Here is a 15,643-nt window from a genome sequence, read left to right on the forward strand (position 1 = left end):
AGAGGCCCACCATTAGTCTGATGGGCTTCCCTTTGTAGGTGACTTGTCGTTTCTCTATAGCTGCCTTTAACATTTTTTTTTCATTCATTTCAACCTTGGTAAATCTGATGATTATGTGTCTTGGGGATGACCTTCTTGTGAAGTATATTTTGGGGTTCTCTACATTCCCTGAATATGAATTTGGACTCTCTATCTAGGAGGGGAAGTTCTCATGGATGATATCCTAAAATATGTTTTCCAAGTTGCTTTCATTATACTCATCTCTTTCAGAGACATCAAGGAGTTGTAGATTCAGTCTTTTTACATACATAATCCCATATTTCTCAGAGGTTTTGTTTATTCCTTTTCATTCTTCTTTCTTTATTCTTGTCTGACTGTTGTATTGCAGAAAGTCAATTTTGTAGCTCTGAGATTCTTTCCTCAACTTGGTCTGTTCTGCTGTTAATACTTGTGATTGCATCATGAAATTCTTGTAGACTGTTGTTCAGCTCTGTCAGGTTGGTTATGTTCTTTTCTATACTGGCTCTTGTCTGTCAGCTCCTGCATCATTTTATTGTGATTCTTAGCTTCCTTAGATAGGGTTTCAACATTCTTCTGAACCTCAATGACCTTCATTCCTATCCATAGTCTGAATTCTATTTCTATCATTTCAGCCATCTCAGCCCAGTTAAGAACCCTTGCTGGTGAACTGGTGTGAGTGTTTGGAGGAAAGAAGATGCTCTGGCTTTTTGAGTTGTCAGAGTTCTTGTGCTGGTTCTTTCTCATCTTTGTGGGCTGATGTTCCTTCAGCCTTAGAAATTGCTGTTGTTTTGATTTTTTCCTTTTATCCTATTCGATGACCTTGGGGGTTTGATTGTGGTATAAGGTGGGTTTAGTCAACTGACTTTGTTACCAGAAGATTCGGGGGCAGTGGAGGCAGGGAGGGGCAAAGCTCAGCTCAGGACTCCTGGATTGCATGCTGTAACTCTGGGGGACTGATCTGGCTCCGACTTTGTTCTCTGGCTCCTCGAGGTTAGGAACATGCTGCATTGAAGGGACCAAGGTGCTCCCAGACCACTAGTCACAACACTCCCATGGGTCACGTCAGCCAAAGCACTTTGCAGGACAGTAGCATTGGGATCCATCCTCATTCACAGGTACCAGCAGCATGGCAGTGGCAGAGTGGTGGGGTACACACTCATCAGCTGTGGCAGGGTGCTAGCAGGTGCCGGGTTGCCGGCCTTTGTGCAGGCATTCATAGCAGTGGTCACAGCAGTATGGCTCAGGGGATTGGGGGATCCCCACCAGCAACTGTGCATGCATTTGCACTGATGGTGGTGTTAGCATGGCGGTGGGTCACTGGTGGGTGCAGGACTGTATGAACCTTTTGTGTGCATTCACGCTGGTGGCAGTGTCTGCACATGACTAGGGGTGAGTTTGTGTGTTTTGTGCCTAGTTTTGCACTTTCGAGGGCAGGGTGCTGGCAGGGTTGGTGAGCTTAGTGCCTGCCAATGCTCTGACGTCAGTGGCGGTGTGGTAGGGGTAGGGGGATGGAATACACTCACACTGGCAGCAGTGGCAAGGCAGGGTGCACACACACACATGTGCTGGAAAATTTTATTATTAAAAGCTTTAATTTCCTGCCACTATTCTTTGCCATAAAGTCACCATAATTTTTTTTCTGGTTTTATGACATTTCAATCTACCCCACCTTCCTTGTTGAACTCAAGACACAGTGATAAAAGGGCTTACTTCCTTTTAGAAGGGGAACTTATTTCCTTTTTGAGGTCTGAGCTAAAACAGAGTGAGACTCCATCTCAAAAAAAAAAAAAAAAAAAAAAGAGTTTAACACTGCAATGAAAACTCCAAGAATTAAATATTCTTTCAGGAAGTTCGATTAGTATGAACTTTTTTTTTACATTCAGAGCTTCTTAAAAGTCATATATGACAAAATAAACTTATTAATATCTTACAAATTATAGCTCTATATTTAAATTGAGAATCACCTCGAGTCTGAAATGTAAATAAAATAGTGGTCACATATATATGCAGAAAATTTGGAGCTACTGATATTTAATTGATTTAGGCAACAGTTAAGTGGAATATCAAATAAAAAAGATGTGAGTGAAAGGAACTTTGTTAACTCATGCTATAATTAAAGTTCTGAAGGGAGACATTGGCCTACTGATTTCACCAAATAACTAATGGCACATAGAGAGACTAAGCCATTGAATGAATGGACACAGTTCTAAACTGGATAAGACCAAGCAATAGTGTCCTGACTTATGACCATTTTGTCTCACTCTCTCCACGTTCCAGTGAAAGGCAGTTTTGCCTTATCCTTCCCTGTGGAGTCAGACATTGCCCCCATTGCACGAATGTTCATCTTTGCCATTTTACCAGATGGAGAAGTTGTTGGAGACTCTGAAAAATTTGAGATTGAAAACTGTCTAGCCAACAAGGTGAGTGATTTAAGATAAAAAATTTTTTTTTTTTTTTTGAGACGGAGTCTTGCTCTGTCTCCCAGGCTGGAGTGCAGTGGTGCAATCTCGGCTCACTGCAAGCTCCGCCTCCCGGGTTCATGCTATTCTCCTGCCTCAGCCTCTCCGAGTAGCTGGGACTACAGGCGCCCGCCACCACGCCCGGCTAATTTTTTTGTATTTTTAGTAGAGACGGGGTTTCACCGTGGTCTCGATCTCCTGACTTCGTGATCCGCCCGCCTCGGCCTCCCAAAGTGCTGGGATTACAAGCGTGAGCCACCGCGCCCGGCCTTAACATAAAATTAAAAGAACACAAATAAATGATACTGTAGGTGCCATCTATTTTACCCCAGAGAAAACTGAGTCCAGAAAAGTAAAATGAGTTGCCCAACAGTTCCCAACAAGTTTATGGCGGACCCAAATTTCTAGGGATCTAGTACAGCACTTTTTCAATTACACAAAGCTGCTACCAAATAAAATACAATCAGTTTTGTGTTCATGATGCTATTCTCTGCTGATTCTATTGTGTGAGTATGTAAAATGCTAAGACTCAAAAGTTCCCAAAACCTGAAGAATAAGTGCAAACACCTAGAATTACCTTATCATGTGTCAGAGATAAAGATGGCCATCTAAAAATCAAACAAGGTATCTATCCTTATTCTGCCTCAGTTGTCTCCTTAGGACAAGACTAAGCTACTGTAGAGAAGCTATATTTTGTTAAGATTCCCCACCTATGTGATAGTCATGTTTAAAAGAGTGAGTAAATTAATGTGTTGCCAGAGTATTAGATAATTTGGATCCCGTCTAAATAGAATCGCTTTTGGTCACTGGAGTAGGTAAGCTTGTTATAAAATTAATACTTGCAAACATAAGGGAAGTCATGTACCTTTTAATAGATCTAACTATGTCTCAAGAGTTGTTGGGATCTGTGAAAGTGGTAATAAGTGATTTACAAATTATTTTCTATTTTTAAAGTGAAGGAAAGTTGTAAAAATAGGTTTCTGACTGACATTACCAATATAGTCATATGAACTGAATATAAGGGTGACTTAGGAAATGCAGGTGACCGCAAGATCACAGAATTAGGGAAAATGCTGGTTGACGTTTCCTTCATTTCCCACAGGTGGATTTGAGCTTCAGCCCAGCACAAAGTCCCCCAGCCTCACATGCCCATCTGCGAGTAGTGGCTGCTCCGCAGTCCCTCTGTGCCCTTCGTGCTGTGGACCAAAGTATGCTGCTCATGAAGCCTGAGGCTGAGCTCTCCGCGTCCTCGGTGAGTTTCCAGCGGCCTCGGGGACCAGGAAGGGCCATTCCAGAGGCTCAGATCAAGAAGTCTCTATTGAGAGTAAAATGTAACAGTAAAAATACTTACCACTTGCCAAGTACTTGATAGTTTCTCAAGCTGTCTCATACAGGTTTTCTCACTTAATCTGCCCAACATTCTGGAGAATAATAGTCCCATTTTAAGATTAGAAAAGTGGATTCAGAATAGTTGAGAGATTTGTTCAAGATAAGTGGCATAAGCTGAGATGTGATTCTGCAATTCTGAATCTGCCTGCAAGTTTGATTCCTTCTATGGCACAGCTTCTATTTCTGTAAAGAATCAAATCTTAACCTCAGTTATTAATGTCTTACAGTGATCTTAATGAAAGCCATATTTTGTTAAGACTCCCCACCTATGTGATAGTCATGTTTAAAAGAGTGAGTAAATTAATGTGTTGCCAAAGTATTAATTTGGATCCTGTCTAAATAGAATCACTTTTGGTCACTGGAGTAGGTAAGCTTGCTACAAAATTAATACCTGCAAACATAAGGGAAGTCATGTACCTTTTAACAGATCTAACTATTTATGTCTGTAGAGTTGTTGGGATCTGTGAAAGTGGTAATAAGTGATTTACAAATTATTTTCTACTTTTAAAAAATGACCTACTACACCTTTGTTAGCAATGTTGATTCACAGACTAAAATTTTAATTATCTGCTTTTTACTATAGTTATATTAATTCATGGGGGTGACATTTGGCATGCCGTGATGATTTATTTATTTTATTATTATTATTTCAAGCTTACTACATGCTGGATCTGTTGTAAAAGCTGGGGAAACAGAAGGAAACATATCACAGTCCTTGTCCTTAGAGAGAGGCAATAAAAAAAGGATATAGGTGGATCAGCAAAATAAAAGGTGAACATTAGTTAATAATTGCCATTTGGAGAAAATAATATCTAAATGGGGTTTTTGAAGAACAATTATCAGAAGGAAGGGAAAAGTTCAGAAACTACTTGTCTAACCTATTTAAAACTAGATTACTCATGTTTGGAATTTTTTAACGTAATGCAAGAAAAAATAATGTTATGATTTGATCATTGACAAAAAGTTATGAGAAATTTTATAGCTTTAACTGCCTCATGAATCACCATTTAAAAGGGTCAATCAACTTATCTGTTTGGGAGGTATTATTACCTTTCAGTGTTGGTTGGTAAATTAGTAATATGAAAGTTTCTTTTGTTTGTTCTAGTTTCTACTTCATGTCTATTAAAATTTTAAACTGTGAGATAACTATATCTGAGACCCCTGTCCTATTTTTAATTATCAAAATTAACATTCTTCAGGTTGGAGCATATCCACTAGTGCCCCCTGATCTGCACGGGTGTGTCCCAAGACCTTCAGTGGGTTTCTGAAACTGTGGATGGCACTGAACCCAATGACCATCAGCTGGAACACATTTCTGTTCCTGTCTTCCACCCACAAATTTAATGCCTTTTCCATCTTAACAAGCACTTTAGCCATAATTTTTGTAGTTTGAGATGTGACAGCAAAACAAGCATGATTTTCTTTTTCCTTCTTCATAATTTGATAGAAGATTCGTTCTTACCGTGGATCTTAGCAACCTCAGCATACATTATTTTTTCTTTCCTCATCAAGTGGAGAACTTTCACCTTTTCACCTGAAGGAAGCACTTGACGGCTTCTCTTTCACCTCCCAATTGCCAGCATCAGTACTCTGGTGCATTGGGGCCATGATAAAGTAAAATAAGGGTGACTTGAACACAAGCACTGTGATACTGTGACAATCTTGTAACTGAGGATTCTAGGTGACTAAGGGGCAGGGAGTGGCTACAGTGTGGATCCACCAGAAAAACAGAAGATTCATATCCCGAGCAAGATGAAGCAGGAAAGTGTGAGATTTCATCATGCTGCTCAAAATGGCAGCAATTTACAAAGTATGAATTGTTTATTTCTGAATTTTCCATTTAACATTTTTGTATCACAGTTAACCACAGATAATGGAAATCTTGGAAACCAAAACTGCGGATCAGAGGATTGCTATAAACAAAATTTTTCTTGATCTTGATTTGTATTTTATTAATAGGTCAAAATGTCTCCTCATAGCATAATAATTATTATGCAAGAGACAATAACTATATTTCTGTATTTTAGTTAGAAGAAACAACAACAAGAAGTTAACCTGAAACAAGAAAACTTTCTCTGAGTGCTTTCTTTGGAAATATGCCTGATATTTTTACACTCCGTATTTATGGCAGTCTAGTCTAAGCTATTAATTTCAGCATGTAGTACAGGAATTTAGTCTACCTCTCAACAGTTTATGTCTGTCTTATTCTGTTTAGTCACATAAATTTAACAGTCACTTCAGTAAGGTTTGGTAAACTTTGAGCATTGTGGAAGTGAGAGGGAATTATGAACATAACTGAAGGTTTCAGATGATAAAGTTATAGAAACGTTTAAGCTTGGTCGCTTTGAATAATAATAAAAATCATTAGTTCACCCAATATAAATAATACATGTTCATTTATGTACCTATTTAATTATACTCAAAAACAAAGGTAAATAAAGAAGTAGAAAGGGTGTTTGCGTTAGCTATCTACTGCTGCATAACAATTTTCTTCAAAACCTAGTGGCTTAAAATAATAAACATTTATTATCACATGCAGTTTCTGTGAGTCAGGAATTCAGAGCAGCTTAGCTAGGTGGGTCTAGTTTGTGACCTGTCGTGGTTGTGATTAACATGGCAACCAAAGCTGCAGCCACCTGACAGCTTGACAGAGGTTGGAAGATCTGCTTCCAAGACAGGTTTCTTGGGAGCTATTGGCAGGAGGCCTCAGTTCCTCACCACGCAGAGGTCCTAGGGCTGCTGATGTCCCCATAATGTGACAACTGATTTTCTCCAGCGCATGTGATCCGAGAGAGCTAATGCTTTCCAAGAGTGCTAAAGTTGCAATATCTTTTATGACCTAGAGCTGAAAGACATGTTCCCTCATTTCCACAATATCCCATTGGCTATAGAGGTCAACCCTATTCATTGTGTGACGAACAATGTTAGGGCATGAATACCAGGAGGCAGAGATTGTTGTGGGCAATTTTGGAAGCTGTCTCCACAGCCTGACCTCTGATCCCCAGAAATTCATGAGTTCTCACATGTAAAATATACTCGATCCTCTTTCTGAGATTCTCATTGTAAAATAGGAACAGCTCAAAGGCTAAATATCATTTAAATCAGGTCCAAGTACAGATAATGCCTCTTAGGTGTGATTCCTCAGGTACAATACCTCTAGATACAAAGACATTGAACTAAAGCATACTCAAGTTATTTGGCCCCACACACTCAACATACAATGGTGGAACTGGCATAGAATAATCACTATTGACACTCCTGTTCAAAAAAGGGGAAACAAGAGGCACTCAGGGGTTACTCGTCCATAATTACTCTGAGATCAAGCCTGACAAATGGAAGTTCTCTGATTAAGACTCAATCTTACATCTGTCCAGGGATAAATATTCAGGCCTCTGGCCCTGCCGTGTGGGTTCTTGAATCTGTTGTGTCATCCATTTTCCATAAAAATACACTGCATAGACATTGGTCTATCCAATATAATGGCATAAGTTCATTTATGTGCCTATGTGGTTCTTTTATTTTTATTTTGAATATGGACTGCGTTTTATTTATTTATTTATTTATTCAACTTTTACTTTAACTTCGAGTTACAAGCGCAGGATGTGAAGGGTTGTTACATAGGTAAACATGTGCCATGGTGATTTGCTGCACAGATCAACCCAACACCTACATATTAAGTCCAGCATCCATTAGCTATTCTTCTTGATGCTCTCCCTCCCCACACCCTACCCTCTAATAGGCTGGAGTGAGTGTTGTTCTCCCCCATGTGTTCTCATCATTCAGCTCCCACTGATAAGTGAGAACATGTAGTGTTTAGTTTTCTGTTATGTGTTAGCTTGCTGAGGATAATGGCTTTCAGCTGTATCCATGTCCCTGCAAAGGATATGAACTCATCCTTTTTATGGCCGCATAGTATTCCATGGTGTATATGTACTACATTTTCTTTGTCCAGTCTATCATTGATGGGCATTTAGATTGATTCCATGTCTTTGCTATCATGAATAGTGCTGCAGTGAATATATGCATGCATGTATCTTTATAACAGAATAATTTATATTCCTATGGGTATACACCCAGTAATGGAATTGCTGAGTCAAATGGTATTTTTGCCTCTGGGTCTTTGAGGAATCACCACACTTTCTTCCACAGTGGTTGAACTAATTTACACTCCCACCAACAGTAAAAAAGCATTCCTTTTTCTCTGCAACCTCACCAGCATCTGTTGATTTTTGACTTTTTAATAGCAGCCATTCTGACTGGTGTGAGATGGTATCTCATTGTGGTTTTGATTTGAATTTCTCTAATGATTAGCAATGTTGAGCTTTTTTTCATATGTTTGTTGGCTGCATGTATGTTTTCTTTTGAGAATTGTCTGTTCATGTCCTTTGCCCACTTTTTAATGGGTTTTTATTTCTTGTAAATTTGTTTAAGTTCCTTGTAGACTCTGGATATTAGGCCTTTCTCAGGTGGGTAGATTGGGAAATTTTTCTCCCATTCTTTAAGTTGTCTGTTCACTCTAATGATAGTTCCTTTTGCTGTACAGAAGATCTTTAATTTAATTATATCTCATTTGCCAATTTTTGCTTTTGTTGCAGTTGCTTTTGGCATTTTCATCATGAAATCTTTGCCTGTGCCTATCTCCTGAATGGTATTGCCTAGATTTTCTTCAAGGGTCTATTGGGTTTCACATTTAAGTATTTAATTCATCTCGAGTTAATTTTTGTATGTGGTGTAAGGAAGGGGTCCAGTTTCAATTTTCTGCATAAGGCTAGCCAGCATTCCCAGCACCATTTATTAAATAGGGAGGCCTTTCCTCATTGCTTGTTTTTGTCAAGTTTGTCAAAGATCAGATGGTTGTAGGTTTGCGGTTTTATTTCTGAGTTCTCTATTCTGTACCATTGGTCTATGTGTCTGTTCTTGTACCAGTACCATGTTGTTTTGGTTACTGTAACCTTGTAGTAAAGTTTGAAGTCGGGTAACATGATGCCTCCAGCTTTGTTCTTCTTGCTTAGAATTGTCTTGGCAATTCAGGCTCTTTTTGGCTCCATATGAATTTTAAAATAGATTTTTCTAATTCTGTGAAGAATGTCAATGGTAGTTTAATGGGAATAGCATTGAATCTATAAAATACTTTGGGCAGTATGGCCATTGTCATTACATTGATTCTTCTTATGCATGAGGATGGAATGTTTCTCCATTTGTTTGTGTCCTCTATGATATCCTTGAGCAGTAGTTTGTAGTTCTCCTTGAAGAGGTCCTTCACTTCCCTTGTTAGCTGTATTCCTAGGTATTTTATTCTTTCTGTAGCAATTGTGAATGGGAGTTCATTCATGATTTGGATCTCTGCTTGCCTGTTGTTGGTGTATAGAAATGCTTGTGATTTTTGCACATCGATTTTGTATCCTGAGGTTTTGCTGAAGTTGCTTATCAGCTTAAGAATCTTTTGGGCTAAGATAATGGGGTTTTCTAGATATAAAATCATGTCATCTGCAAATAAAGATAATTTGACTTTCTCTCTTCCTATTCGAATACACTTTATTTATTTCTCTTGCCTGATTGCCCTGGCCAGAAATTCCAATACTATGTTGAATGGGAGTGGTGAGAGAGGGCATCCCTGTCTTGTGCCAGTTTTCAAGGGGAATGCTCCCAGCTTTTTCCCATTCAGTATGATATTGGCTGTGTGTTTGTCATATATGGCTCTTATGAGGTATGTTCCTTCAATACCTAGTTTATTGAGAGTTTTCAACATAAAAGGATGTTGAATTTTATCAAAGGCCTTTTCTGCATCTATTGAGATAATCATGTGGTTTTTGTCTTTAGTTCTGTTTATGTAATGAATTGCATTTGTTGATTTGTGTATGTTGAGCCAAGCTTGCATCCCAGGGATGAAGCCTACTTGGTTGTGGTGGATAAGCTTTTTGATGTGCTGCTGGATTTGGTTTGCAAGTATTTTGTTGAGGATTTTTGCATCGATGTTCATCAGGGATATTGGCCTAAAGCTTTCTTTTTTTGTTGTGACTCTGCCAGGTTTTGGTATCAAGATGATGGTGGCCTCGTAGAATGAGTTAGGGAGGAGTCCCTCCTTTTCAATTTTTGGAATAGTTTTAGTAGAAATGGTACCAGCTCTTCTTTGTACCTATTGTAGAATTCAGCTGTGAATCCATCTGGTCCTGGGCTTTTTTTGTTGGTAGATTATTTATTACTGCCTCAATTTCAGAACTCATTATTGGTCTATTCAAATATTCAGTTTCTTCCTGGCTCAGTCTTGGGAGGGTGTATGTGTCTAGTAATTTATCCATTTCTTCTGGATTTTCTAGCTTATGTAGACAGAGGTGTTTATAGTATTTGCTGATGGTTGTTTGCGTTTCTGTGAGGTCAGTGGTGATATTCCCCTATCATTTCTGATTGTGTCTACTTGATTCTTTTCTTTTTTTCTTCTTTATTAGTCTAGCTAGCAGTCTATCTATTTTATTAACTTTTTTTCAAAAAACCAGCTCCTGGATTCATTGTTTTTTTAAGAGGGTTTTTCATGTCTCTATCTCCTTCAGCTCAGCTCTGATCTTTGCTATTTCTTGTCTTCTGCTAGCTTTGGGGTTTGTATGCTCTTGGTTCTACAGTCCTTTTAGTTGAGATGTTAGGTTGTTGATTTAATATCCTTCTAGCTTTTGGATGCAGGCACTCAGTGCTATAAATTTCCCACTTAACACTGTTTTAGCTGCATCCCAGAGATTGCAATACATTGTCTCTTTGTTCTCATTAGTTTCAAATAACTTCTTGATTTCTGCCTTAATTTCATTGTTTACCCAAGAGTCACTCAGGAGCAGCTTATTCAATTTCCATATAGTTGTGTGGTTTTGAGTGAATTTCTTAATCTTGAGTTCTAAGTTGATTGCACTGTCGTCTGAAAGACTGTTATGATTTCAGTTCTTGTGCATTTGCTGAGGAGTGTTTTACTTCCAATTATGTGATCAATTTTAGAGTAAATGCCATGTGGCAATGAGAAAAATGTATATTCTGTTGAATTTCGGTGGAGAGTTCTGTAGATATCTATCAGGTCCACTTGATCCAGAGTTGAGTTCAGGTCCTAAATATCTTTGTTAATTTTCTGTCTTAATCATCTGTCTAGTATTGTCAGTGGTGTGTTAAAGTCTATCGCTATTATTGTATGGGAGTCTAAGTCTCTTTGTAGGTATATAAGAACTTGCTTTATGAATCTGGGTGCTTCTGTATTGGGTGCATATATATTTAGGATAGTTAGCTCTTCTGGTTGAATTGAACCCTTTACTATTATATACTACCCTTCTTTGTTTGTTTGATCTTTGTTGGCTTAAAGTCTGTTTTGTCAGAAACTAGGATTGCTTTTTTCTGTTTTCCATTTGCTTGGTAAATTTTCCCCCATCCCTTTATTTTGAGCCTGTGTCTGTCCTTGCATGTGAGATGAGTCTCTTGAAGACAGCATACTGATGATGGGTCTTGGCTCTTTATTCAGCTTGCCATTCTGTGTCTTTTAACTGGGGCATTTAGCCCATTTACATTTAAGGTTAGTATTTTTATGTGTTAATTAGGTCCTGTCATCGTGATGCTTTTTTGCAGACTTGTTTATGTGGTTGCTTCGTAGTGTTCTGGCCTGTGTACTTCAGTGTGTTTTTGTAGTGGCTGGTAATGGTCTTTCTTTTCCAAATGTAGTGGTTTCTTCAGGAGCTCTTGCAAGGGAGGCCTTGTGTTGATAAATTTCCTAACCATTCACTTGTTTGAAAAGAATCTTACTTCTCCTTTGCTTATGAAGCTTAGTTTGGCCAGGTATAAAATTCTGGGTTAGAAATTATTTTCTTTTAGAATGTCGAATATTGGCCCCCAATTTCTTCTGGCTTGCATGGTTTTGGTGGAGAGGTCTGCTATTAATGTTATATGTTTCCTTTTGTAGATGACCTGGCCTTTCTCTCTAGCTGCCCTTTACATGGTTTCTTTCATTTTGACGTTGGAGAATCTGACGATTTTTTGTCTTTGGGTTGATCTTCTTGTGGAGTATCTTACTGGCCTTCTCTGCATTTCCTGAATTTGAATGTTGGCCTGTCTTGCTAGGTTGGGGAAATTCTCCTGGATGATATCCTGAAGTATGTTTTCCAACTTGGTTCCATTCTCCCTGCCTCTTTCAAGGATCCCAATCAGTCATAGGTTTGGTCGTTTTACATAATCCCGTATTTCTCAAAGGTTTTTTTCATTTCTTTTCATTCTTTCTTCTCTATTCTAGTCTGCCTGTCTTATTTCAGACAGATAATCTTCAGGCTCTGAGATTCTTTCCTCCTCTTGGTCTATCCTGCTATTGATACTTGTGATTGCATTGTGAAGTTCTTGTGATGTGGTTTTCAGCTCCATCAGGTCAGTGATGTTCCTCTCTAAAATGGCTATTCTGGCTACCAGCTCCTGTATTGTTTTATCATGATTCTCAGCTTCTTTTCATTGGGTTACAGCTCAGCAAAGTTTATTATTATCCACTTTCTGAAGTCTACTTCTGTCAATTCTTAGCCTCAGCCTGGTTCTGTGCCCTTGCTGGTGAGGTGTCACAGTCATCTGGAAGAGAAGAGACACTCTGGCGTTTTGAGTTTTCATTGTTTTTGAATTAATTCTTTCTCACCTTTGTGAGCTTATCTACGTTTAATCCTTGAGGCTGCTGCCCTTTGAATTAGATTTTTGTTGGGTCTTTTTTCTTGATGCTATTGTTTTCTGTTTGTTTGTCTGTTTTTCTTTTAACAGTCAAGCCACTCTATCATAGGGCTGCCGAGGTTTGCTGGGGGTCCACTCCAGACCCCAGTTGCTTTGGTTTCTCCCGTACCTGGAGGTATCACCAGCAAAGGCCATGAAACAGCAAAGATGGCAGCCTGTGCCTTCCTCTAGAAGCTCCATCCTGTGGGGGTATACTAACCTGTTGCCAGCCCACATGCAACTGTTGGAGGTGGCTAGAGACCCTCATTGGGAGGTCTCGCCCAGTCAGGAGGAATGGGATCAGGGACCTTCTCAAAGAAGCAGACTGGCTGCTTTTTGGTAGAGCAGGTGGGCTGCATTGGGTGGGATCCTTCCTCATCTGGATCACCTGTATTCTCCAAAGCCAGTGTGTTGGAGTGGCAGAGTCGCAAACTGCAGAGATGGCAGACACCCCTGCCCCCCAGGAGCTCGGTCCCAGGGAGAGATGAAAGCTCTGTCTTTAGAACCCTGGCTGGAGTACCTGAAGCCCCCACAGAAAAGTCCCACTCAATTAGGAGGAATGGATCAGGGTCCCACTTAAAGAAGCAGTCTGATCACAATCTGGCAAGGCAGCTGTGCTGCATCGTGGGGGACCCTTCCTCATCCAGACCATCTGTATTCCCCAAGCCTGCAGGCTGGAGTGGCTGAGTCCTCAGAACCACAGAGATGGCAGCCACCTCTCCCCCTAGGAACTCAGGTCCATCTCAGGTGGACTCCAACTCACTGCCGTTGTCTGGCTGAGATTCCAAGACAGTGAGTCTTAACCTGTGAGGTGCTGTGGAAGTGGGGTCCACAGGATGATGCTCTTTGGCTCTCTGAATTCAGCCCACTTCCTAGGGATATATACAAACAGATTTCCTGCCTTTTCCGGGATCCCAGGGCCAGATTATGTAAAACTCCAGGGTTTCTGTGTGCCTGAGCAGCTGCTCTGCCAAGACTCCACATAGCTTTGTGTATCAGACCCAAAGCCCTGGTGGCATGGGCTCACAAGGGTATCTTCTGATCCGTGGGTTGCAGAGATCCTTGGGAGAAGTGTGATTTCCCAGGCGAGGTCACACAATCACTCACCGCTTCCCTTGGCTGGGGGTGGGGGTTCCTTCTGTTGCCCTCCCCCACCTCCACCCCTGCTGCTTTTCATTGTTCTCTGTGGCTCAAGTTGCTTGCCTAGTCAGTCTCAGTGTGAGAACCTGGGTATTTCAGTTGAAGATGCTGAATTTAATAAGCTTTTTCATTCCACTCCGTAAGTGCTGCAGACTGCAGCTGCTTCTAATGGGCCATCTATACGATTTTCTGTCTGAGAATAAGCCTGAGTAGACATAGATGTTTAACAGGTGGCAATAATAATATGTAGCTAAATTCCTCAGGGAATTATGTATTAATTAAACACAGATGCAAGTTAGGTCGTCTTTCTATATTTGGTCTATTTTTACCTCTAGACTCTACAATGAAGTTTTAATTAATCCTTCATAACTTAAGATTTTGTTAATCTTTGGAAGCATTTTCCCAAGTAGGTTTTGTTTATAACAAAACAACACTGTTAAATATAAGGAAAATCTTCAACTATCTCTAAGGTACCAACTACATGGACATACTCAAGAAAAGATTGGTGACAATTATTTTATTTCTCTCAGTTCATTCTATTTCAAAAGAAAAGTAAGTAACAGTTCTGCCTTTGATCTCCCTACTGCTACAGGTATATAATCTGCTAACTGTGAAGGATCTCACCAATTTTCCTGACAATGTGGACCAGCAGGAGGAAGAACAAGGACACTGTCTCCATCCTTTCTTCATTCGTAATGGAGCCTTCTATGTTTCCTTATCAAGTAATGATGAAGCAGATATTTATAGCTTCCTCAAGGTAAAATTCTCACTACTTATTAACATGCTGGCTTGTGATTTTTTGAATGTTACTAAAACTCTGTATCTATTCATAATCTTAGTAATTATGTAGACCTGCCTCTCCATTTTTCAGCAGAGAAAAATGAAGCCAGTAAAAAGGTGAAAGTCTCTGTCAGGATCACATGAAAGCTCAGTTTGTGAATCAGGGCTAGATCTAACCTCTGCCTATTCATCTGGATACTTTTTAGTTATATTTAGGTTTTTTTTGCAACTTAAAAAATAATAAAGAATAAAATCTTAGTTATCCATAAGTTTAGTAATTGTACTACTCTATATTTACTGTCAAGTGTTTTGCCATAGAATTAATATAAGGCTACTGGAATTACATAGGGCAGTCTCTAAGGATAATATGTTTTATATATTCTAATCAAGCTTACAAGTAGATTGAGTAATTATTTTTTTCCAGGGGATGGGATTGAAGGTGTTCACTAACTCAAAAATCCGAAAACCAAAGTCGTGTTCAGTCATCCCCTCCACGTCTGCAGGAGTAATAGGTCAAGGACACTCTGGAGGTAAAATAGCAATTTGCTTTTAATTTTATTTCATGTCCAACAATATTACTATGCCCAAAATGCTAAAATGAGATAATGTAGCCCTATTTCTACTTTATACACACAAAGAAACCAAGATTCAAATTAATTGTTTCTTGCTGAGGTGACTTAGCTGGTGATAGCTAGAACTGATCAGAGATTTTTTTTTAGATACATCAGATACTTCAGGGCCCAAAATCAGATAAAATACAAGATTCTGATGTACCGTAAGAGAGGGAAAATGCTGACAATAGAAAGAATAATTCTGATTATAGAAACAGGAAAGACATTCATAGGGATGCTGTATTTTAAAAAACATAAAGAAGGACAAAGGGCTTCACTGGTGACAAGAAACAACGTGAACATCACAGAAATATCTCATAATCCATGGCCAAAACCACTATTCAAATAGAGCAGCCTTTTTCAACACCCTTGAACTTATTAAAAAACATCTGTGCCATCACCAGTTCTACTTATACTTGAACACTACCCAGCCATTTGTCATCCCTCTCTCATGAATCCAACTCCCTTTTTCTCCAAAATATTCCTGACATCCACCTGCTAACAAATATTTATATGCTCGGATTGGAAATCAGAAGTCCT

General features: G+C 39.3%; 1 protein-coding gene across 2 annotated transcripts in view; it reads left to right on the plus strand.

The window, feature by feature from the left end:
• PZP (PZP alpha-2-macroglobulin like) overlaps window positions 1-15,643 on the plus strand; it is a 73,717-nt gene that overhangs the window by 36,915 nt on the left and 21,159 nt on the right. For both annotated transcript variants that reach the window (XM_063639689.1, XM_055280729.2), the window contains exons 14-17: window positions 2,299-2,441; window positions 3,583-3,732; window positions 14,305-14,469; window positions 14,917-15,022. In XM_063639689.1, coding sequence (XP_063495759.1) covers window positions 2,299-2,441; window positions 3,583-3,732; window positions 14,305-14,469; window positions 14,917-15,022 — 564 coding nt within the window. The remainder of the gene's footprint in view (window positions 1-2,298; window positions 2,442-3,582; window positions 3,733-14,304; window positions 14,470-14,916; window positions 15,023-15,643) is intronic.

This window comes from Symphalangus syndactylus, chromosome 5, assembly GCF_028878055.3.
Source record: "Symphalangus syndactylus isolate Jambi chromosome 5, NHGRI_mSymSyn1-v2.1_pri, whole genome shotgun sequence".
NCBI lineage: Eukaryota > Metazoa > Chordata > Mammalia > Primates > Hylobatidae > Symphalangus > Symphalangus syndactylus.